This window comes from Aquarana catesbeiana, linkage group LG01, assembly GCF_042186555.1.
Source record: "Aquarana catesbeiana isolate 2022-GZ linkage group LG01, ASM4218655v1, whole genome shotgun sequence".
NCBI lineage: Eukaryota > Metazoa > Chordata > Amphibia > Anura > Ranidae > Aquarana > Aquarana catesbeiana.
The window spans coordinates 563,881,040-563,904,037 of NC_133324.1; the positions used below are offsets into that span (position 1 = coordinate 563,881,040).

General features: G+C 46.4%; 1 protein-coding gene across 1 annotated transcript in view; it reads left to right on the forward strand.

The window, feature by feature from the left end:
• The window catches only part of PCSK4 (proprotein convertase subtilisin/kexin type 4), a 208,281-nt gene extending 190,005 nt beyond the window's left edge, over positions 1 to 18,276 (forward strand). The window contains exons 14-15 of the mRNA XM_073596734.1: positions 14,232 to 14,351; positions 17,736 to 18,276. Of these exons, the coding sequence (XP_073452835.1) occupies positions 14,232 to 14,351; positions 17,736 to 18,214 (599 nt within the window). The 3' untranslated portion in view covers positions 18,215 to 18,276. The remainder of the gene's footprint in view (positions 1 to 14,231; positions 14,352 to 17,735) is intronic.
• The last annotated feature ends 4,722 nt before the right edge of the window (positions 18,277 to 22,998 follow it).

The window sequence follows — 22,998 nt, forward strand, 5'->3', positions numbered from 1 at the left end:
AGCTTGTGAGGCCTCTGATACCTCCACCTTCTCAGATCGCACCTGTTCCTTGTCCCCTGATGGTGATCTTTCATCATCAGATTGTTGAACCTCTTGATTGAGGATTTAGGGCAGGGGAAGGGGAACCAATTTCTGCCCTCTTGTGAGGATGCTGCGATTAAGCAGCTAACTTCTCCTGTACACCACACACTGCAAATGCAAACAACAGTCTGTAAAAGCCCTATGCAGGGCTGCAATGTTGGGAGAGGCTGCAAGCCTGACGGGGCAATGGTTCATCCTGTACGGCTGCCTCCAGTCTTTCAGGGGGGATAGAACCCTTAGATCTAGGTGGGGATTTCTTATTGGCTCTTTTACCTGCCCCTGAAGCCCTCTTACGGGAGACATAGTCCTAAGCTGACAAAAGCAGAGGTACTAGTATAAATGCAATCACTGTTGTGCCTAGTTTTACAATCTTATTATTAGCTTAGTCTGCACAACCTGATGCTGAGTAGGTGTCTTAAATATGCCTAGATCCGAACCCACCGAGATGCTTACTGCCCACAGCTCTGTGTCCCACTGCTTACAGGGCTCTGGTGTCCTGAGCTTTTAAAAACAGCCACCTCGCGCCCTGCACACTGATGCGCCATGCACGCCGCACGTGCACGGCGCTAGCAACCACGCTCCTCCTCATTCACCGCCAAATCCGCTGTAAAAGCGTGCCCCCGTAGGACCAACATGGCAGGGGGGGGGGGGGAAGAAGACAACCGGAGGACTACGTGGGATCCTCTAGACTTCGTGGGATCCCCCCTTTCAGATCATGTGACAGAGCCTGCAGTGGAGGAGGTGAGCGTCTTCTCAGACCAGCTTCACTGAGCGTGTATCCTGGATGGCATGTAAGTATACACCAGGTATGTCTCTTACTCCCTCTAGTGGCAGAAACCAGGTAAGACATACAAACTACTCAAAAAAAGAAGATAATCCATAAGGTGTATACTTAGGATTGTCTTCCCTTACCTTATCCCCGCTGCAGGAAACTGCTGATAAAAGACAGATCCAACCTTCACCCATCATGGCGGGTAACGTGCCCACCTTCAGGGTTCTGGGTTCCTACTCACAGGATCCTCTTCCCTGGACCTGTAGAAGACTCTGCCAAATAGGCATTTTCTGATTATCATTATGTACATTTGTTTTGCTTGCGTCTACCTAGCAAGATTACTTTGTGGTATAAGCAAGGAAGCTGAGACTTCTGCAGTGTGTAAATGTGCTTTTACTATACAAAGATGCTGTATATACAAAACTATTACAATATTAGGAATACAATATAAGACTGACAGGTATCTATAACAAGCAAAATGCCAAGCAAATGAACAACCTATGGTTTATAACAGTACAAATACATTTAAGAGTTACTTAACTTCAGTTACTGTATGTTTGTGATCTCCATTGGCAACGATTCTCCTTGAGACCAGGAACCACCTTGTATCATGAGTGGCTTCTGATCTTAAAACATGATGATGTGTCCCTAGCTTATGCCTGAATCCCCCTTTTATATGTCGGGCTGTTTACCATAGTTGCCAAACAACAGAAAACATACCTGTTTACTGTAGCTTTAGAAACAATGGACTGTTGAAACTGTCATTTGAATACAACAATGGTATCTAAGTACCCATTGTATGCAGCAGCATTTGTTTGAGAAATATCTACTCATGAGCAACCAGTATTGTCCCATGTAATGTTATGTCTAATTAATATAAAAAAAAAATCATATTTTAACAAACACAACATCCTCCACAGTCCCCCCTAAAATGGCTATTTTCTTTTCTGTCCCTCATGCTAAAGGTCCTACTCACCTGACCCATTTTCCTCAGCAACTCTTTTAGGCTGTATATAGAGACGGGCAGCAACTAGTTCACTACCCCCCTCGATACAGTTAGAGAAGGGCAGTCAGGCGCTATCTATCCCTATAACCCTATAGGATTGTGAGATTATGGACAGGGAGTGACTGTAGAGGGGTGAGGGGTTTGTCCTCTTCCATCATAAGGGGGTCCTCCTCTTGGTGGAGAAATGTAGGTGTGCTGTTGTCTACAGCCTTGCTCATTAGCTTCTTTACGAAAGGTAGAATACAGCATACAATCAGGGCTAGAAGAACCAAGATTATTAATACCGTTACCCCTATCTGGGCAAGCATCTTTTGCCACCCACTCATCCAGCTAAAATATTGATCCCATGGGTCTGTAATACCTGAGTTCTTCTTCAACTCCAATGACAGATCTTCTAATTTCTTTATAGCTAGAGTAACCTTACCATTTGGGCCGGTATTATCAGGAATGTAAGTGCAACAGGTTCCCGTGTTTTTTTTTTTTTTTTTTTTTATCATTTTACAGACACCTTTCTCAGCTAACACCATGTCTAAGGCCATCCTGTCCTGGAATGTCATGTAGGAAGTGGGGGTTAACTGGTCAGCAATTCCCTGGAGGGCCTCTCTGGTATAATTCACGAATCTCTGTTGGTTATAGTATATGTAGTTAATCCAATCTACATTCTTTTGTTGACAGTTATTATGGGGATCAAAGACTCGGAACAAGCTTTTACCTGGTCCCTGGCTTTGAATTCATCAGGGATCCCCCTTGGGACCCCTATGGCATCTATGTACACATGAGGGTCAAAGCTTCCGGAGGGAGCTGCCCGCTTCCTCCTGTGACTGGGTGTTGAGTCAGTGTATGTATCAGGGGTATCTTCTGTTAGGATATGGAGAGGCATAATGACCTTTGCAAGGGCACATTCACCGGTCCATATTCCCTCCAATCTGGTCCTGATTTTCAAATCCCCACAGATCCAATACACATCACCAAGGGACTGGACCTGGTTTTGTACCTGCCTTCCGCAAAGTCATTCTGCTTATCAGGGACTTTCCATTTTCATATTTCTTGTCTAATGCACTCTGTGGCCGGTACCCCCAGTCTGGCCCTGTGTTCCAACCCTCTGCCCCCCCTAGGAACCACAACTCTGTCCCCAGTAACTGTCTGTGACACACTCATATATATCCTTACCATCAGGAATGTCACTGTACCAATGGCATTGTCATGAAGGGTCAAACGGACAAGGTACTATGTCACAGTAATCAAAGGTACAGGTGGCCACGTGTGCTTGAAGAGTTATACCAAAATGTAGTTATGTTATCATTTTTTGTGATGGCCACCTCCTGCCCCCCCCCAGACCAAACAGAAAAAGGATATGCAGCATGGTCATCATGAAGTGGGCGGGATCTTGTCCTTAGGGGTTGGAGCTTTCTTGCCGTGGGAAGCATGTATCCAGGTGTTCTTCCTGGCCAATTTGACTGAGGTGGCTGTAGTCAGCAAAACTTGGAATGGACCATCAAGGGAGTGCTTCCTCACAAACTTCTTTACCAGCACCTAATCTCCAGGCAGTAGTTGGTGTGTTCCTGTATCTAATTCGGGATCTGGAGTGGAAGAAAACACCTGGGCATGCATTTGGGTTAATTCTCATGATAATGCGGTTACATAATTAGTCTACACTTCAGATTGTAACTGCAACTGCTGTGGGAAGTAACAGCCAAGTCTGGGAGCTGAACCAAAAAAAATTTATAGGGGGATAGGGCATGTTTCCCCCAGGGGGTGTGTCTGACACTGAACAGGGCAATGGGCAAACTGTCTGGCCCAACTCATGTTAGTCTCTTGGGCCATCTTTAACATCCTGTTTTTTAAAGGCCCATTCATCCTTTCTACCTTCCCGCTGCTTTGAGGGTGGTATGGGGTGTGTAGAGCCAACTGAACCCCCAGTACTGCCCAAATCTCTTTTGTATGGGTTGCTGTGGAGACTGGGCCCTGATCACTCTCTATCACCTCTGGGACCCCAAATCTACATACTATCTCACTAAGTAGTTTCTTAGCCGTGGTCCTGGCAGTCATGTCCACCACCACTAGGGCGTATTCGAATCTGACACTTTTTGGCATTTGGATTTGATCAATTTGTATCCCCTGAAAGGGGTATAGGGCTTTTGCCAGGTGCTTTTGCGGTGCCTTTTCTGTGCGTCCTGGGTTACATTTGGTGCAGATAGTGCATGATTTGTAGAAGTTGTTGGTCAGTGGAGTAACTCCTGGTTCTACATAGTACTTGTTGATAAGAGAGTTCATAAGAGTCTTTGACAAGTGGGCAGCTCCATGTGCCCATTGCACCACGGCTGGGTACATACTCCTGGGTAGACAAGGCTTCTTGTTGCACTCGAATAGTCCATCGCTGAGAGTTGTTCCTCTCCGTTTCCAGCTTTCCTTCTCATCCGGACCTGCTGCTTCTAGTAGTTGTTTCAGATAAACTCTGTCCACTGGAAAAGTCTGTAGGGCAAGCACTGTGTAGGTCGTCTTCTACCACCCTGCTGTCCACTTCCCGTGGACCGCTGGCTGTCTGTTTGGCAGCTGAACTAGCTAGAGTGCCTCGGGCTTCCTTCGAGTTGTTTGCCTTGTGCTTTTACTTTCAGAATAGCCACTTGGGTTGGAAGAAGCAAAGCGTCCGTCAAGTCCTTGATGGCTGAACTGTGTTTCACAGGTGTTCCTGCAGCCGTCAGTCTCTTGAGTCCATATGAATGTTGGCTATTTTTCCCTATGCCAATGTACATGCCAATGTAGTATGTGCTTGCAGGTCTACCTCCTGTGCAGACATCACCTGTGGTAAGGCTTCAGCTTGTAGAACCGTGTTTTCAGTGGTGACCGCGTATCCTGTGTGGTATTTGCCTTGTCCATCAGCAAACAAAAATTGTTGGGTCTGGATTCTGCAGGGGTATTTCACTCACGGTGGGGAGATGCATGGTTTCCAGCCGCGTTAGTTCGAAGGAGTCATGGGGTGGCAAGTCAGGACTCGACTCCTCCTATTCCCCCCTCGGGAAGTGGAAGAAGGGTGGAAGGGTTCAGTGTTTGACAACATAATAGAGTAATGTGGTGCGGTAGAAGGAGGGAACATAGGAGTCTCAAGTGTCTGGCAGTGGACAGATGTTTTGGCTGGATCTGGTTGAATATAGCAGCAATGTCATGGGGAGCAAGCAGAACGAGGCAGTGTCCGAGGACCAAGTCTTTTGTCGAGCAAGGCTTGTGCAGCAAAGACAGCTCGCAGACACAATAGGCCTCCTCTTGCTGCTGCATCCAGCCGACATTAATAATATCCTATGGGGTGTAGGCGGTTGCCGTGTGATTGGGTGAGTACACATGCAGCATGTCCCAGACATTCGGATACAAAGCTTGAACGTTTTGTCGTAGTCTGGTAGCCCTAACGCTGGGGCAGAGGAGATGGCGCTTGAGGGCCTCAAAGTTGAATGTTGCTCAGAACATCATACAAAGGTTGCATCAGTAGGGAGGCTTCTGGAATCCATGCTCTGCAATAGGAAATTAGTCCAGGGAAAATGACAGATGTTGAGCACCACTGCAATTTGGGTTTCCTGTCGCATCATGGCAGCATACACTTTGGGTTGTGACTCCGCCCCCACAACCTGATAGGACTACATAGCTATAAGTTGTAGAGATGGCCCCTGCCCAGTATTCTCTTATATTTCCTCACCTGAAGGACTGAACATATCAGAAGCACCCCCTTACCGAACTCGCCCCAGCCAGGTTCTAGCCTCTCCTGGGTGGAAGTCCTTACCTGTACAGCCTCTAAACGAGCTAGATGGAAGGAGCCCCGCTCTGGTGATCTCGGGGGTATGTTGCGGTCCAGTATAAGCCTTAAACAGGCTTAGTTGTTGTGCAGCGGTCGCCATGCCTCTTTTCTTCACTTTTTGTCTTTCTCCCTCTTTGCTGGGCTCTGTGGTCCCTCTGTGCCTCTCTACAGGCTTCCCGGGCGTCTCGGCGCTTCCGCGCATGCGCGGTGCGCGCCGTCAGGGCGTCCTTTCGATTTTGCCAGTTTCCAAGATGGCGCCGGGCGCCTCGCGCCGCTACTGCGCATGCGCGAGCGGGTCGTGACCTCGGCGGCCATGGCGGCAAATTTAAAAGCCCTGTTTGTCATTTCTGAGCTCTCCTTGCCTCCTGGAAGACTTCTGACTGCTGTGTTTTGACCTTCTGCATTCCTAAAGCTACCTCTCTCTCTGGGTAAGTGTCTAATACTTATGCACTGTTTTTTGGGGCCTGGTTGCATGTTCTTACCTTCCTATACCCTTCTCAGGTACTCACCTTCCTCTCCTATGGAGGCCGCTGCCCCAGCAGATCACCACCAGCCTAATAGGTAAGGGGGGGGGATTCCAGCGGTAAGTAGAGAAGATTGAAAAAGAGAGCAGGACCGTACTAATGCTACCTAATTGGTCAGCCCTGTCAGGTCCGCAAGATCATCTAAATCACGAAGAGAATCTTCACACAGGAGAAGCCGCTCCGGCCATAGACGCAGCCGCTCACGCGGAAGAAGTCGCTCAGGCTGCAAGGGGAGTCGTAGACGGAGTCGATCCCATTCAAGGCATAGCCGTTCCTACCGCAGAAGATCCCCTGCACGAGGACACCAATCCTCTACGCACCCTTCCCACCCAGCCGGGTACGCCTGCTGGGTATGTGGGGCCACGGCCCTCCCAGACAAACTAGCCTGCCGCAAGTGCATAGATGAAGCCATTAGGGAGAAAGAGCCGGATCCCATAGAACCCACTGGAGTCTCCACTCCCCAGGTCTCAACTCCTGATGTGGAGTTTACGGCCTATAGCACCTCACCCACCATTCCCAGTGCATCAAGAGAGCAAGAACTCCTGTCGGATGATGAAGAGCCGGAAGCATCAGCTGGCTTTGATTTTGCGCTCATAGAACCGTTCATCAGATCGGTTAAGGAAGCGATTAACTGGGAGGAGCTTGAGGAGACACAGCCTAAACAGAGAAAGTATTTCCCAAACCTCAAGAAGGTTCCGGAGGCTTTCCCATTCATCGACGAATTAGATGAGCTCATTAAGGAGGAGTGGCAGAATCCGGAAAAGAAGTTCAGTCTATCCAACAGACTTACCAAGCTGTACCCACTCAAGCAACCCAAAGTATCTCCCTTACTTTCTCCTCCAGTAGTGGATGCATCTTTGATGCGTCTAGCCAGGCACGTGACGCTCCCCATTGAAGATGCAGTAACGTTCAGAGACGTGCTTGACAGGAATCTGGATACAGACCTTAAGAGAGCTTACCTGTTCGCAGGAGGTGCCTGCAGGCCAGCGGTGGCATTAGCGGCGGTTGGGAAAGCTATCTCCAGCTGGTCCTCAGCTACAGCGAGGCTCGTCACTGAGGGCGCAGATCAAGAACAGATCACTAAGGCCTTACAAGAACTTAGCCTTGCGGGAGATTTCGTGGCGGAGGCTTCCGTAGATACTATCAGATCCACATCAAGGTCCATGTTAGCCTCTGTAATGGCCAGAAGGGCGCTATGGCTTAAACCTTGGTCGGCTGACCCCGCCTCGAAATCAAACTGGTGCAGGATTCCGTATGACGGGGTGAACCTCTTTGGAGCAAAGCTGGATTCCGCAATCTCTAAAGTAACAGGCGTGAAGTCGGGTCTCATACCATCGGACAGAAGGCCGAAACAACAAAGGCCACCTCCCTTTAAACGTAATCTTCCGGAAAGATATAGGGATGCGAAATCCTATAGACCCGGGAAGGAATACAGAAGGAGCTGGAAGAACCCCCAGACGTCCTTCCTCAAGTTCCAGAAACCCAAGACCCCTGCCTCCAATGACCAGAAGTCCTTTTGAAGGTTCGCCCGCCCAACCAGCGGTAGTGGGTGCCAGACTCACAAAGTTCAAGTTGGTCTGGGCGGGAATGATAAAGGACCCATGGACGGTGTCCACCATTCATTTCGGACACAGATGGGCATTCAGAGGTCGTCCTCCAAGAGACCAATTCTGCTCAACCAGACTTCCTCCTGCTCAAGAGAAAAGACTATCCCTAGTCCAGTATATCCAAGAGTTGCTCCAGAAACAAGCAATAGTGGAGGTACCGCCATCCCAAAGAGGCAAAGGTTTCTACTCCCCACTTTTCTTAGTGAAAAAGAAATCAGGGGACCTTCGTCCAGTCTTGGACCTAAAAAACCTCAACCGGTCGATACGGTTAGAAACATTCAAGATGGAAAGCCTTCAATCAATCCTCCAAGCAATAAACTTGGGAGATTGGATGCTGTCAATCGACCTCCAGGACGCGTATTTGCATATCCCTATCCATTCCGAGTTCCAAAAATTTCTCCGGTTTACCCTAAATCATCGGCACTTCCAATTCCGAAGCCTTCCGTTCGGGATCTCTACCGCACCCAGGACATTTACAAAAGTCCTATTACCTGTAATAGCCCACCTGAGAGAAAACGGGCTGAGGGTCCACCATTATCTGGACGACATCCTACTTCTCTCAGACAGCCAGGACTCTCTTGTCCTTCACAGGGAAATCCTGGTCTCCACGTTACAGTCCCTAGGGTGGCTGATAAATTGGAAGAAGAGCAACATCCATCCCACACAGAGAATGGTCTTTCTGGGAGCCGAATTGGACACAAGGGAGAATACAGTGGAACTTCCGGGGGAAAAAATCCCTCCTCTAATTCAAAAGGTGAAAAGGGCAATCTCCGCTACAATGCTCCCGGCCAGGACGTGTCTCAGTATCCTGGGCTCCCTAGCTTCCACCATTCCAATGGTCCAATGGGCGCAATGGAATTCGAGGCCTCTCCAGATCTCCTTCCTACGTCAGTGGAAGGGCACATCAATGTCCCAACCAATCCTCATCTCCCAGGAGGTAAAGCAATCATTGATGTGGTGGGTACGATCTCACAACTTGAGAAGATGCAGGCATATAATCACTCCCTATCAAGAAACCGTGACCTCAGATGCCAGTCTACAGGGATGGGGAGCTCACTATCAGGACCTTGCGGCTCAGGGTCGTTGGCCTTTCAGGGCACAGGATACAGTGTCGAACGTTCTGGAGATGAGAGCAGCGTTCCAGGCTCTCCTGGCCTTCAATTTTTACTTGAGGGGGAAGCACGTCCTCCTGAGGATGGACAACAAGGTGGCTGTTGCCTACATCAACAGGCAGGGGGGCACCAGAAGCAAGTCCATGTTGCAGGAGGTCCGTCCTGTTCTGGAATGGGCGCAGCTGAATCTACTGGATCTAAGGGCGGTTTATGTCCCGGGAGTCCAGAACACCTTAGCCGACTCGCTGAGCAGAAATTTCCACTCCAACAACGAATGGTCTCTGAGTCCACAAGCCTATGCTCTCATATCCCGAACCTGGGGCCCTCCAGAGATAGACCTAGCAGCAACTCCGGAGAACACAAAGTGTCAGAGATTCCTATCAAGGATACCGTTTCCTTCGGCAGAGGGGACGGACTGCCTCCAACACCCCTGGAACTTTCACCTGGGGTACATTTTTCCCCCGACGCCTCTCATAGCGAGATTCCTCCTGAGGCTCAAGAAGTCAACAGCATTGGTGGTAGCAGTGATCCCTTTCTGGCCGAGGAGGCCATGGTTTACTACCCTCATGCAGCTGAACACGGCAGAGCCTCTGCCTCTCCCATTGAGGACAGACCTACTCTCCCAGGGACATCTTCTTCACCCGAACCCGGGGAAGCTACACTTGATGGCCTGGAGACTGAAAGGGCTAGGTACCTAGAGCAGGGCTGTTCCCAGAAGGTGGTGGATACCTTACTCCAGGCCAGGAGGCCTACTACCAACATCACGTACAGAAGAGTTTGGGAAAAATTTGTCTCCTTCTCCCAACAGCAAGGTTGGGACTCGTCCTCCCCGTCGGTGTCTCAGATCTTGGAATTCCTTCAATTAGGCCTAGAGAAAGGCCTTAGGTCAAGCACCCTGAAGGTCCAGGTATCGGCCCTGTCCGCCTTGACAGGAGTTAAATGGGCGCAAGAGCCTCTGGTGGTTCAGTTTCAGAGGGCCTGTCTAAAGCTGAGGCCCCCCAGAAAACCGTCATTCCCGGTCTGGGATCTCTCAATTGTTCTAGAGGCATTATCCAAGGAACCCTTTTTTCCAACGCAGAGCATATCCCTCTGGGATCTAACGCTGAAGGTTTCATTTTTAATAGCCATAACATCGGCGAAGCGAGTGTCAGAGATGCAAGCTCTAATGGTTAGCGAACCATATTTGGTTGTTCTTCCAGACAGGCTAGTCCTAAGGCCTTCGGATCGATTCATCCCCAAGGTGTCCTCATCTTTCCATTTTAACCAGGAGATTAATCTTCCAGCACTCAGCACGGATCAGGGAGACCCTCATCCGCTAGATGTTAAGGGTACCGTTATGGAATATCTCTCAGCAACAAAATCCATCAGAAAGTCGGAGAACCTCCTAATTATCCCACATGGTTTCAGGAGAGGTCAAGCGGCATCCTCACGCACCATTGCTTCATGGCTAGTAAAAACCATCAAGAGATCTTACTCACTGAGTAACCATCAAGTACCTGAGGGCTTAAGGGCACACTCCACCAGGGCAGTGGCAACCTCCTGGGCGGCATATTGTAGAGTCTCGGCGGAGACGATTTGCAGAGCGGCTACCTGGTCCTCCAGGAACACCTTCATGTCTCATTACAAGGTGGATTCCGCCTGCTTATCCACGGTGGATTTCGGAGGATCCGTTATCCAGGCCAATTCCTCTATTATTTGATTAATAAACTTAGTTTGAATTCCCACCCAGTCTTTGCGAGTTACTCCCCAAAGTGTATGCTGCCATGATGCGACAGGAAAACGGAAAATTGTATACTCACCTTTCCGTAATTTTCCTTTCCTGTCGTATCTTCATGGCAGCATACAATCTCCCACCCGTCTAAGGTGAGATATATATACGGAGAATACTGGGCAGGAGCCATCTCTACAACTTATAGCTATGTAGTCCTATCAGGTTGTGGGGGCGGAGTCACAACCCAAAGTGTATGCTGCCATGAAGATACGACAGGAAAGGAAAATTACGGAAAGGTGAGTATACAATTTTCCGTTTTTGAGGCTTTGCAACCATGGTTGGCAAGATAGCACAACAGGCTCTCTGAGGTGACTTCAACAGTGGGTAAGTCACCTGCGCAGAGGAGAAGGTCAATCACTTCCGGTTGATCCCCTTGCCATGTGTCAAGGATTATAGCTTTTGCTAACTGGCTTGGAGAGTTCTATGCCCCTTGTGGCATAACTGTCTAGGTATGTTGCTGTTTTTTTGTGGGTGAATGCAAAAGGTACCAGCAGGAGGTGTGAGGTTGGACACTGAAGAAAGCGTTTGCAAGGTCCACCACTGTGAAGTACTTTGCGGTCAGAGGCACCCCCCCGCAAGGAGCTGGTTCTCTTTTAGGGGTTCGCTTCTTCACAGGGAACAGAGGTATGTTGCATGGAGGTTGAAAAGGGTATCAGGGCTCCATTGGACACAAGGGCCTTGACATGCTTCGAAATAGCTGCAGATTGGGCTCACTTTAGAGGGTATTGTGGTTTCCAGGGCAATGATGCTCCCTCTTTGAGCTTGAATGAAACTGGTGCCACTTTTAAGTGACTGATGTCTTCCGGTCCTGTAGACCATAGGCACACAGGGATTCTGTCAAGAATTTCCTGTGTATCCTCTCTGAGCCCTGAGAAAAAAGCAGTTGATGACAGGCTTGTGTGTGCCTTTTCATAGTGGGAGAAGCCCAGATTATCAGTCTAGCATGATACTTCTCCACAGACTCCCCTTTATCTTGGGCAATATCTGGGATTGTGGTGGTCTGATCCGCCAATTTTCTTCTTTGCCCAGTCGTGGAGTTGGGCACAGAACTCCACGCCTGAGGTATAGGAAGTGGCACTTGTCAGGCAGGCATCATTAAAGGCCGCCTGCATGACCGGCCAAAAGACATGTCCTGCTTTAATTTGGCATAGGCTGATCAAGTCTCTCCAGGCAGCTGAGTAAGTTTCTTGTATCTGCACTATCCTGTGGTAGAAGGGCATTGGCTGTTTCTCTGGGTCAGGCAGACTTGTCACTAACGCCGATGCTTGTGATGGGGTAAAAGCGACATACATCATCGGAGCCCCTTCTGGTAACCGAGACTGGTGTTGGGGCGGGGGCTGAGAAGGGGCACTGTTCCTTACTTTTGCCAGCATATGCTTGAGATCCTCTCGGAACTGTGAGTCTGGAGCCGGATTGGGGGTTAAATCAGTGGGTGACCTTGCTGCCTGCTGTTGGTCTTCCCACTCGGATGCTTCTTCATCATTAATATATCCGGCCTGTGAATGTGGCGCTTCCGTATTGAGGAAGACGGGTGTGTGGTAGGAACCATGCTGGTTTAGAACAGGGAGAACTGGGCATAGGCCGTGGTTGAGCCTTCTGGGTGTACCAAGATGGCTGCCTGCTGGAAGTGCACTGGGCGGGGCAGGAAGTGAAGGTATGGGTGCACTAAGATGGCTGCCACAGGAAGTTGTTACAGTGGGTTGTGCTTGGGCTGGAGTGGTGAGAAGGAGGTGGGCGTTAGGCAGAGGGCAGGGTTGTCCCTCCCCTCCATTGTTCCAGGTTCTAACCTAGGGCGGTGGTTCAGACACATTATCAACTTTGTGGTACACATACATAATACAATTGCCATCTTTATTTGTTTTCTCTATCCAACCTTCTTTTATGCAATGTCTTTGCCGTTCTATACCAAGCCTCCGCCACACCTAGCAAGCCGTTATCACACACAATTCCTCTCTTTTCCTTTATCAGTATATGCCACTCCTACTGCAGTCTGCTGCCAGCACGGTCTTTGAAATCACAAACTTTCGCTACTTTGGACAACTTTTTAACTGCTTGGTCACCTTCTCTCCTCTTCACAATATCACATGCTAGCATTCCCTTCTCTGGCTTCAGGGGGGGGGGTGGGTAACGGGCAACTAATGGGTTAATATCCCTCTTCCACTGCTCCGTTCTACACAGGAATCCAAGGGTGGGGGCTCATAGCGCTGCGAGGAAAAAACTAACAGGCTTCTCTCCCTGTCCTCTCCGATATTCTGGCTGTTTCTGTCTATATAGCAAGCTCCAACCACCCTCATAGATGCCAAACGTTAATCCACATACACATTCAGAACATGACATTACCCCTGTCACCCTTTGCACCGTGAAGCTTCAGCAGCTGAGCTAAACCCTCAGGGGTCTCCCACACTGTCAACCTAGAGTCAGCGTCCGTAAACTATTGTTGCAAGGTTCCGTCTTCTCAGGGGCCAACAGCTCACCTGTGTCAGGAAATGGTATTGGTGCATCCCTAATTTACATGTATATCTAAAAAATAACTTCCTATGCATTTCCGTCAGGGCAAATTTTTAAAGGGTTTTTTTGTTTTTGTTTTTTTTTTCCTTCAAGGTTGGTATTTATGCTTTTAGAAGCTAGTTCTGCAACCATCCCTACCGTGAAGGTTGCAGAACAGGACTGGGTTTTCATATGTAGAATGTACCTTCTACAGCACTCTCATATGTCCAGGACTCAGAGGTAGGGTATCACTGTGCTGGTTTTATGACTTGCTTCATATTTTACCACTTGCCTACTGGGCACTTTTACCCCTTTCCTTCCCAGGCCAATTTTTAGCTTTCAGCATTGTCACGCTTTGAATGACCATTACGCAGTCATGCCACACAAATAGAGCTTTATTTTGGTGGCATTTATAAGCCACTGTTTTGTTTTTTTGTTTTGCTAAATAAACAAAAAAAACTCCAAAATTTAGGGAAAAATACATTTCTTACAGTTTTTTGTTCAAAAATTTTGCAAACCGGTAATTTTTCTCCTTCACTGATGTGTGCTGATGAGGCTGCACTGATAGGTGGCACTGATGAGGAGGCATTGATGAGGCGGCACTGTTGGGACTGCACTGATAATCAGGACACTGATAACCAGTGCCCTGATTATCAATGTAATTGTCCCTTTCACACAAGCCGGTTATCGTCTCTCCTCAAGCCGTGAGCGTGAGAAAAGGAATGCTTATAACCGGCTTGTGTTTACATCATGATCAGTTGTCATTGGTCACAGCTGATCACGTTGTAAATGGCCACTGTGATTGGCCCTTTACCCTGATCTGTGATCAGCTGTGTTCTAAGGACACAGCGATCACAGAGCGCACTGCTCGCACACTGCAGTAGGCACGACTATGGGAGGATGTCATATGACGCCCTCCCAGAACGGGCCAGCCATGCTGTAGCCGTCATTCAGCTATAGCATGGTTGGCAAGTGGTTAAATATCAATTGTTGCTAGATAACCAATAATTTTTTTGTTTAAGCTGTTAAATATTTCCTTTTATTAACATGCAATCTACTGTTATGTGTGGCATTTTATATATTTAAGGATTCTTAAACCGTTTCACGCTTATCCTGCATGGCACTGATGAAAATGTAATGGCTAGAAAAGTATCTGAGCCTGTGTTACGTGACTGTGTGACTCGTGACATCAATGGAACATGCCTGGGTAAGTGCTTTTTTTTTTTTTTTTTTTTTTTTTTTTAATCGTTCCCAGGGTGTTAAGTATTTCAGCCTGAGTTGTTAATATTTTTTTTTTAATCCAGAGCTGTCCTCTCCAGTGAGTGGTCACCGCCCTAATCTACATGCAGGGCGCCAGATGTGTGGATTTCAATGGGGGTTTGTTTTGTTTTTTGTAGCACGAGCTTAAATAAAAGGAGGCTTTGGAGCGCAGAGCACTGCGCCCTGAGCCCACGCAGTGGTGTGACTTCCTGATTCTCCTCCCAGCCAATCGAGAAGCGGGTCTTTAAGACCTGATTGGCCGAGAGGAGAAACGACTGTATTTGCCACAGAGGAGGAAGAGATGCAGGGTGAAGCAGCCAAGGAGGAGACACAGGGTGAAGCCGTCGGAGGAGGAGGAACAGGAAGGATCTGAAGCTGCCCACGACCTAGATGGAGTAAGTGCGGGGATGGTGGGTGGAGGAGCGAGTGAGTGACCAGGGGGTGGGGTGTTTGACCGACTGAGGGGGGTGATGGGTGGCTTGTTTGCCAGCCCCCCCCAAATGGAGCACCAGCCGTCGCTGTCTCCAGTGCTCTTTCCATAACAGAAAAAACTGAGGACCTCTTGTGGAAAGTGGAATCCAGCTTTAATATCAATTCAAATGGTTTATTTAGCCACGTACGATAGTCGGCACTGTGTTCTGGCAGCAGTACAGGCAACTTCCCATCTGCTGCAATTAAATAGCCAGGTTGAATGCATCTACTCCATTCACAAGAAGCCTTCTATTTTTATGAATTAATACTAGGCTTCCTCTGATTTGCCAAGTTGGAAAAGTTTTCAACCTTGGCCAATCAGAGGGACCCTTGTATTCATTTTCCAGCTTGATCCAAACAAACTAACCGCTTAACGACTGCCCACCGCAGTTGTACTGCAGCAGGTCGGCTCTCCTGCGCGAGTCACCATCATTGTACATTGGATAATGCAGGCAACCTGCGATCACCTAGTACAAAGGTAGAATGGGGATCTGCCTTTGTAAACAAGGCAAATCCCCATTCCAACAGATGACATGACAGAGATCTACTGTTCCCAGTCATCAGGAACAGTGGTCTCTATCATGTCCCAGGCAGCCCACCCCCATACAGTTAGAACACGCTGAGGAAACACACTTAACCCCTTGATCGCTCCCTAGTGTAACCCCTTCCCTACCAGTGTCATTTTTACATTGATCAGTGCTATAAAAATGCACTGATCAATGTAATGATGTCACTGGTCCCCAAAAAGTGTAGTTTGGGGTCAGATTTGTCCACCGCAATGTTACAGTCCCACTAAAAATTACAGATCGCTGCCATAAACAGTAGAAACAATAAAAAAAAAAGTCCCTAAATCTATCCCATAGTTTGTAGGCGTGATAACTTTTGCGCAAACCAATCAATATACGCCTATTGCGATTTTATTTTTTAACAAAAAATTGTTGCTTTATTTGTGGGGAAAGAGGATCGTAAATTTTGTTTGGTTACAGCACCGCTCAATTGTCACTTAAAGCAGTGCTGTATCGCAAAAAATGACCTAGTCATTAAGGGGGCAAATCCTTCCAGTCCTTAGGTGGTTAAAGTGATATTAAAGCTGGGATTCTACTTTCAATGATTCCCTGCATTCACTGTATAATGGCTGAAACAGAGATGATTGCCCACACCAAAGAGGATGTGAATAGGATCCTGCAGCATTCCAGGGCCAATCTGACGACTTTGAAAAAAGTAAGCATAAAAAATACAGCAAAAAATCTTTCCTGCCTGGGAAACTTTCAGAGGTGGAAATAGTTATAGCTATGGATGGGAGTCTGGAGCCCTAAGTTGGGCTTTAAATACCTCAATGACTAATAGGTTTATGTAAATCATACCTAACCCTTTCGCTACTACCGCCGTAAGGAATATAGAGGTAATGATCCGCATAGCGGACAGGTTATAGCCTTAGGTCAGCTGCATTCCCCCTTCTGTTAAAAGCTCATGGGGGTTGATTTACTAAAACTGGAGAGTGCAAAATCTGGTGCAGCTCTGCATAGCAACCAATCAGCTCACAGGTTTTATTGTCTAAGTTTAATTGGCTACCATGCACAGCTGTGGCAGAATTTTGAATGCTCCAGTTTTAGCAAATCAACCCCAGAGTCTCTTAAGTGACCATAATTTTTTAGCAGAACTGTCCCCCAGACTAGTTGATTAAAAAAAAAATTGCTGTGATCGATAATTTGGCAGGCATGTGAGTGAGCAGCCCCAAATGCATACTGTCTGCATTCAGGGCTGTGCACCTGAATGCTGTCAAATTGGGACCTGCAGTCACAGTATGGAGGGGGTAGGACTCATCTCTTGCATTCATTACATTCAGAAGTTGTGTATCCATCTGTTGGCACTTACTGTATCATAAGCTTGTGCTTCCTGCCAAACTAGAGTTTGATAGAACAGTTACCGTATTTTTTGCGCCATAAGACGCACCTGACCATAAGACACCTAGGTTTTAGAGGAGGAAAATATGAAAAAAAATTCAGAACCAAATGGTGTACTAAAGTATTTAATAAAATATAACTGAATATTATTTCTACACTGACGACCAATCTAAGGGGGCACCCTACACTGATCCCCAACGTAACTGGGACATTTACATGACCTCAACACAACAGGAGTATTTACATCAACCACCAATGTATTGAGACATTTACACTGAGCAGTGATGTAACAGGTGTATTTACAGTAAACCCCCATCTCTACTAATCTCTGCATTCTTATCTCCCACTCAGTACAACTTTGCCCCTCTAAGTCATCATCTGCTAATCTCTGCACTCCAACACCTCCTTCCCATTCAACTCTGCACCTCAAACCCCCCTCTATAATTACCTCTACATGGCCCCTATACGCACCTGTATGCTGTTTACATCTTCTAGGTGGGCGGCATGCAGAGGAGGAGGTTAATTTGCATATGAATCGCGGCGGTCGACCTTGTTTACATAACAATGCCCGTTCGATTTACATGTAAATGCCAATCCTGTGGTGGTTAATTAAAGAACAATACCTTTTGTTTCTCTCCCTCTAGCAGCTGAAGGCAGGGGAGAAACAAGATTTAGCTGGGGCAGAGAGATGTACAGGGCATCCTTCTGCCGCCGAAACAATCCCCCTATTAGCGGCTCTGCTGGTCAGTATTCGCTCCATAGGACGCACAGACATTTCCCCCTATTTTATGTGGGGGGGGGGGGGTGCGTCTTATGGAGCGAAAAATACGGTATATGATATATTGTAATAAATAATGTTACAGTTCTATCCACTAGAATGATTTTACATTGTATAGTAGTTGCTTATAATGTCTCTAATAATGTACACATGACTCCATTTTTGTTTTTCTTCCTAGAATGTGAAATGCCATTTTTTGCCTTTGGACACTTTTGCATTACTTACTGCCCTTCAAAATACTTCAAGACATTGCAGCCGGTTAGGACAACTGAAAAATTGTCTGCGCTTCCTCGCATTGCCCGAACCTGTACTCCTTGTCACTACTCATGCTCCACCTGCAGGGGACCCTCTGCTAATAATTGTACTGCCTGCCCACTCTTTTCTTCATATAATGAGAGAGGACATTCCTGCTCACAGCCTTCCTATCCAGAGATGGATCTCAGTACTAGTAAATCCAGGGAAGTCTTCAGTTTTGCCGTAATAATAGCCATGGTTTTAGGAGGCATGGTGTTCTTGATCTGCCTGGTTTCTTCACTTTTCCTGATGTTAAACAGAATACATGTCTACAGATTCTCATCTCCTAATATGCCACACACACCTGGCCTGGAAATGGGCAATCTCCAAAGTGAGGGTGATGAAGCTGCTGTTGAGACTTAAATGAAAGATTTCATCTACTGTGATGGAAGAGACTATAAAGTCCTAAATATAAATGTACAGGTAGCATGAGGATCATCACCTAAATATATTTTCATTTTATTTTCAATTTGTCTATAATTTATTATAAAATTATATATGTTTATAATGTTATTTTATTAAATATATAAAGTAGCCATTTTGCTTGTGAAAGGATTTGCAAAACTTTTCTGCCAGTACTGAGATTTACACATCCCATCAGACATTAGAGCCAGGATGATGACCTGACTTTTCTGAGCTGCAGTTGAGGAACGTGGCAGGTCACCACTTTGCTCCCACGTAACCGATTAGGAGAAGCAGCAGATTGTTGAGGTTGTCCCACTGTTCACTCTACTCCCCTCCCTTTTTTTTTAAAGCAAGTTCCTTATTACATGTGCACGCAGCACACCCTTTCCAGTTTGATTGGTGCTTTAAAGGGAATTACAAGAGACTCATACCAAGTCAAATTCAAGTGTTCATACTATCTGCATTTAATTATGCATTTATTGAAAACATAAAACTTTTTCTTTGCATCAGCTTTAAGCTGTTTTTATACAAATGCATTCCAAAAACAAAGTATGGGACAATGCCCCTAGTGAAAAAATAACACCAGTTGCTCAGAAAATCCAAAATTATATGACAGCACAAGGAAAAAGACTAAACTGTCAGCACTTTTGGGGATGTGTGGCCACTTGGACACAGATTAACTCCTCCTACTTTTATAGCAACACATTGTACTCATGTCTGGGGAACACACAAGACCAAGGCCTGAACCTAACACAAGCTTGGTTACAATAAGCTCGAGAGCATCTGGTTCAAGCAGGAGTTTAGAAAAGACATTTGGCATACTGCTGGTCTAGTGTATGTTTAATAAGCCCTTGTCAACAAATGTTTAGGGCCCATACAGTTAGTTTATAGCACTGTATTGCACTAGACAACCCATTCATTGTGTGCAAAAATAAGTGAGTGTAAAAATAAAAATAAAACACACACTACCATGTCAGAATACTTAAATAGAAATACATCACACATACAAAATAGGTGCACTTATTACATCTAGTGTTATAGCATCAAAGACGCTAAATACATTAAAGCAAAAGTGTATTCGTCAAAATGATGTACAGTGCATCCAGAAAGTATTCACTGTGCTTCACTTTTTCCACATTTTGTTATGTTACTTATTGCAAAATTATTTACCTCAAAATTCTACAAACAATATCCCATAATGACAATGTGAAAGAAGTTTGTAATCTTTGCAAATGTATAAAAAATAAAAAACCCCATGTGCATAAGTATTCACAGCTTTTGCTCAATACTTTGTTGAAGCACCTTTGGCATCAATTACAGCCTCAAGTCTTTTCAAGTATGATGCTACAAGCTTGGCACACCTATTTGTGGGCGGTTTCTCCCATTCTTCTTTGCAGGACCTCTTAAGTGCCATCAGGTTGGATGGGGAGCATCGGTGCACAGCCATTTTCAGATCTCTCCAGAGATGTTCAAGTCTGGGCTCTGGCTGGGCCACTCAAGGCCATTCAGCGTTTTCCCATAGCCACTCCTTTGTTATCTTTGCTGTGTACTTAGGGTCGTTGTCCAGTTGGGAGATGAACCTTTGCCCCAGTCTGAGGCCCAGAGCGCTCTGGAGCAGGTTTTAATCAAGGATGTCTCTACGTTGCTGCATTCATCTTCCCTTGATCCTGACCAATCTCCCAGTTCCTGCCACTGAAAAACATCCTGACAGCATGGTGCTGCCACCACCATGCTTCACTGTAGGGATGGTATTGGCCAGGTGATGAGCGGTGCCTGGTTTCCTCCTGACATGACACTTGCCATTCAGGCCAAAGAGTTCAATCTTTGTTTCATCAGATCAGAGAATTTTGTTTCTCATGGTCTGAGAGTCCTTCAGGTGCCTTTTAGCAAACTCCAGGTGGGCTGTCATGTGCCTTTTACTGAGGAGTAGCTTCCATCTGGCCACTCTTACCATACAGGCCAGATTAGTGGAGTGCTGCAGAGATGGTTGTACTCTCTCCATAGAGAAACGCTGGAGCATTGTCAGAGTGACCATTCTTCTCCGTTCGCTCAGTTTGGCCAGGCAGGCCCGCTCTTGGAAGAGTCCTGGTGGTTCCAAACTTCTTCCATTTATAGATGATGGGGGCCACTGTGCTCATTGTGATCTTCAATGCTGCAGAAATTTTTCTGTACCTTTCCCCAGATCTGTGCTTCAATACAATCCTGTCTCAGAGGTCTATAGACAATTCCTTAGACTTCATGGCTTGGTTTGTGCTCTGACAAGCATGGTTAACTGTGGGACCTTGTATAGACAGGCGTGTGCCTTTCCAAATCATGTCCAATCAACAGAATTTACCACAGGTGGACTCCAATCAAGTTGTAGAAACATCTCAAGGATGATCGGTGGAAACAGGATGCACAGGATGTGATTTTTTTTTTTTTTTTTTTTTTTTTTTTTTTTCATTTTTTATTTTCAAAGATTTCAAACAAACCTCTTTCACGTTGTCATTATGGGGTATTTTTTGTAGAATTCTGAGGAAAATAATGAATTTAATACATTTTGGAATAAGGCTGTAACATAGCAAAATGTGGAAAAAAGTGAAGCGCTCTGAATACTTTGCACTGTATAACTTTGTGCAACAATAAATGCTTCACAGATTTTCTTCAATTGAGATTTTCAATTCTGGTAAGAGGCAGTGGAGCACTGGGGTTGTGCACAAGTTGAAGTTTGCAGTAGTGCACCTAAGGTTATTTGTATATTCTCACGGTAAAATAATTGAAGAGAATTCAGGACTTGATGATTATATATGAGCATTTATTGTCGCACAAAGTTTTACACCATTTTGATGAATAAACATTTGCTTTCATGTATTTGGTGTCTTTGATGCTATAACACTAGAAGTAATAAACGCACCTGTTTTGTATGTGTAAATATATTTTCAATGGGCTGCTGATGTACCACAACAGAGCCAAAATGGGAAATATTTTTTTTTCCTTTTTTAGCATTGCAACACAACACACATACATGTGGTGTGGGTGCATTGCTTGCTACTGTATTAGTGTGTTGAGGTGCCATTCAACGTTATTGTAACACAGCTGGATTTATTTATTTTTAGATATGAAATTAATGGTCATTGAGAGGCATATTTGTACTCGGAGACTCTTGTGGATAACTAGGGAAAGGAAATAGAGCTGGAAAGTGACCTGGGGTGTGCCGTGGTCACAAGGTCAGTATGCCTAAAAGGGGGCAAAAATAAAGACAGTAGGATGAGTATGCAAAGGAGGTTTTATTGAAACAAAAACATTACGGTTACTCAGCCAAATGTACGAACACCTGAGACATCTCAATGAGCGGCTCCGCAATGTACCTGGCATAGCATGACAACCTCCACCTGCCTAATCTCTTGATGTGGACAGGGACCCCCTGGCCAGATGCAGCAGAAGCAGCCCCTATTCTGAAAGAATGACCCGAGTAAGACTTGGGATCGAACCCCAGATTCCTTAAGAGGGTGCGGCAATGTTTGATGAAAAGCGCTGAGATGAGAGAGGCCCCGTGAAATGGCAAAAGTGGACTATCCCTGGGTTCGTCTGCCAACTGGGCCATGAGTATATCCAAGTAAATATACATGTAAATTCACCCGGTCTAAGAAACCAATAAAAGGCTAAATATATAGCTGCCTTGAGCACAAGACTAGGCAGCTGCCCAAAAGGGGACCTAGACAACATATCTGACATGCCCCAGAAAACGTGCCCTGTGGCTGGAAGCCTGTTAGTAGGTGTAGGGGGGGGTTGCATTTCTGAATACCTTTAAGGATGGCTTTAATGGAATGAGCTGCAAACACTGAAGGCCTACCGGGATGTCGTACAGTCTGGAACCTGCTGAAAAAATTACGGAAAATTAAACCGAGATAGAGCGTCTGCTGCTGTATTCTGTACACCACTGATAAACCTGCAGTGAATGTGAACACTAAACTCAAGAGATAACCAAACGAGTCTGCGTATGAAAGACATGATGTGCAGAGAACATGACCTACCATTGTTAATGATCTTGGAAATTGCCTAATTGTGCAGAACACCGGTGTTGACCCGACGCCTGGGCTGCCGCCATTATGGGGTAGACCTTGAACAAGGCAGATGTCTGTGTGAACCCAGGAATTGCCCGTCACTCGTCTGACCATGGTCCTGCCAGCCAATGTGTGCCAAAAATAGCCGCATAGCCTCTGGTGGCTGCATCAGTGATGGCCTGAAAAGAAGACACCAAAAGGGCAGGAATGAACATGGAAATGCAGTTCCAGTGCTGGAGGAACTCATCCCACATGCGCAGGTCAGACAAGGCAGCTGCGTTTAACTTTTACCCTGGAATATGAGTCGGGGGCTGAGGGTAGCAATGCCAGCAACCGGGAAATGAAAGACCTGGCTGGGGAATGATCCTCATGACAAAGTTTAACATGCCCAACAGTGACTGCAAATCTTTCCTGGAAATGGCTTGTGAAACTGTAAAACCATGGATACGATCCCTGATCCTTGCCAACTTATCTGCTGGCAGACTTGCCTGCATGGACCGGGAATCTAACACAATCCCCAAAAAAGTCAGGCCTTCCATTTTCTTACTTGGCAATGGCACGTCAAGTGCAAAAAACGTGGCCACGAGCTCTCGCAGATCAGTGGGTGCGCGGCTTAAACTCTTGATAAGAAGGAAATCATCCAAATAGTGGATAACTTCCTGCCAGAGTTCCCTATGCATGAGAATCCAACTGAGTGCT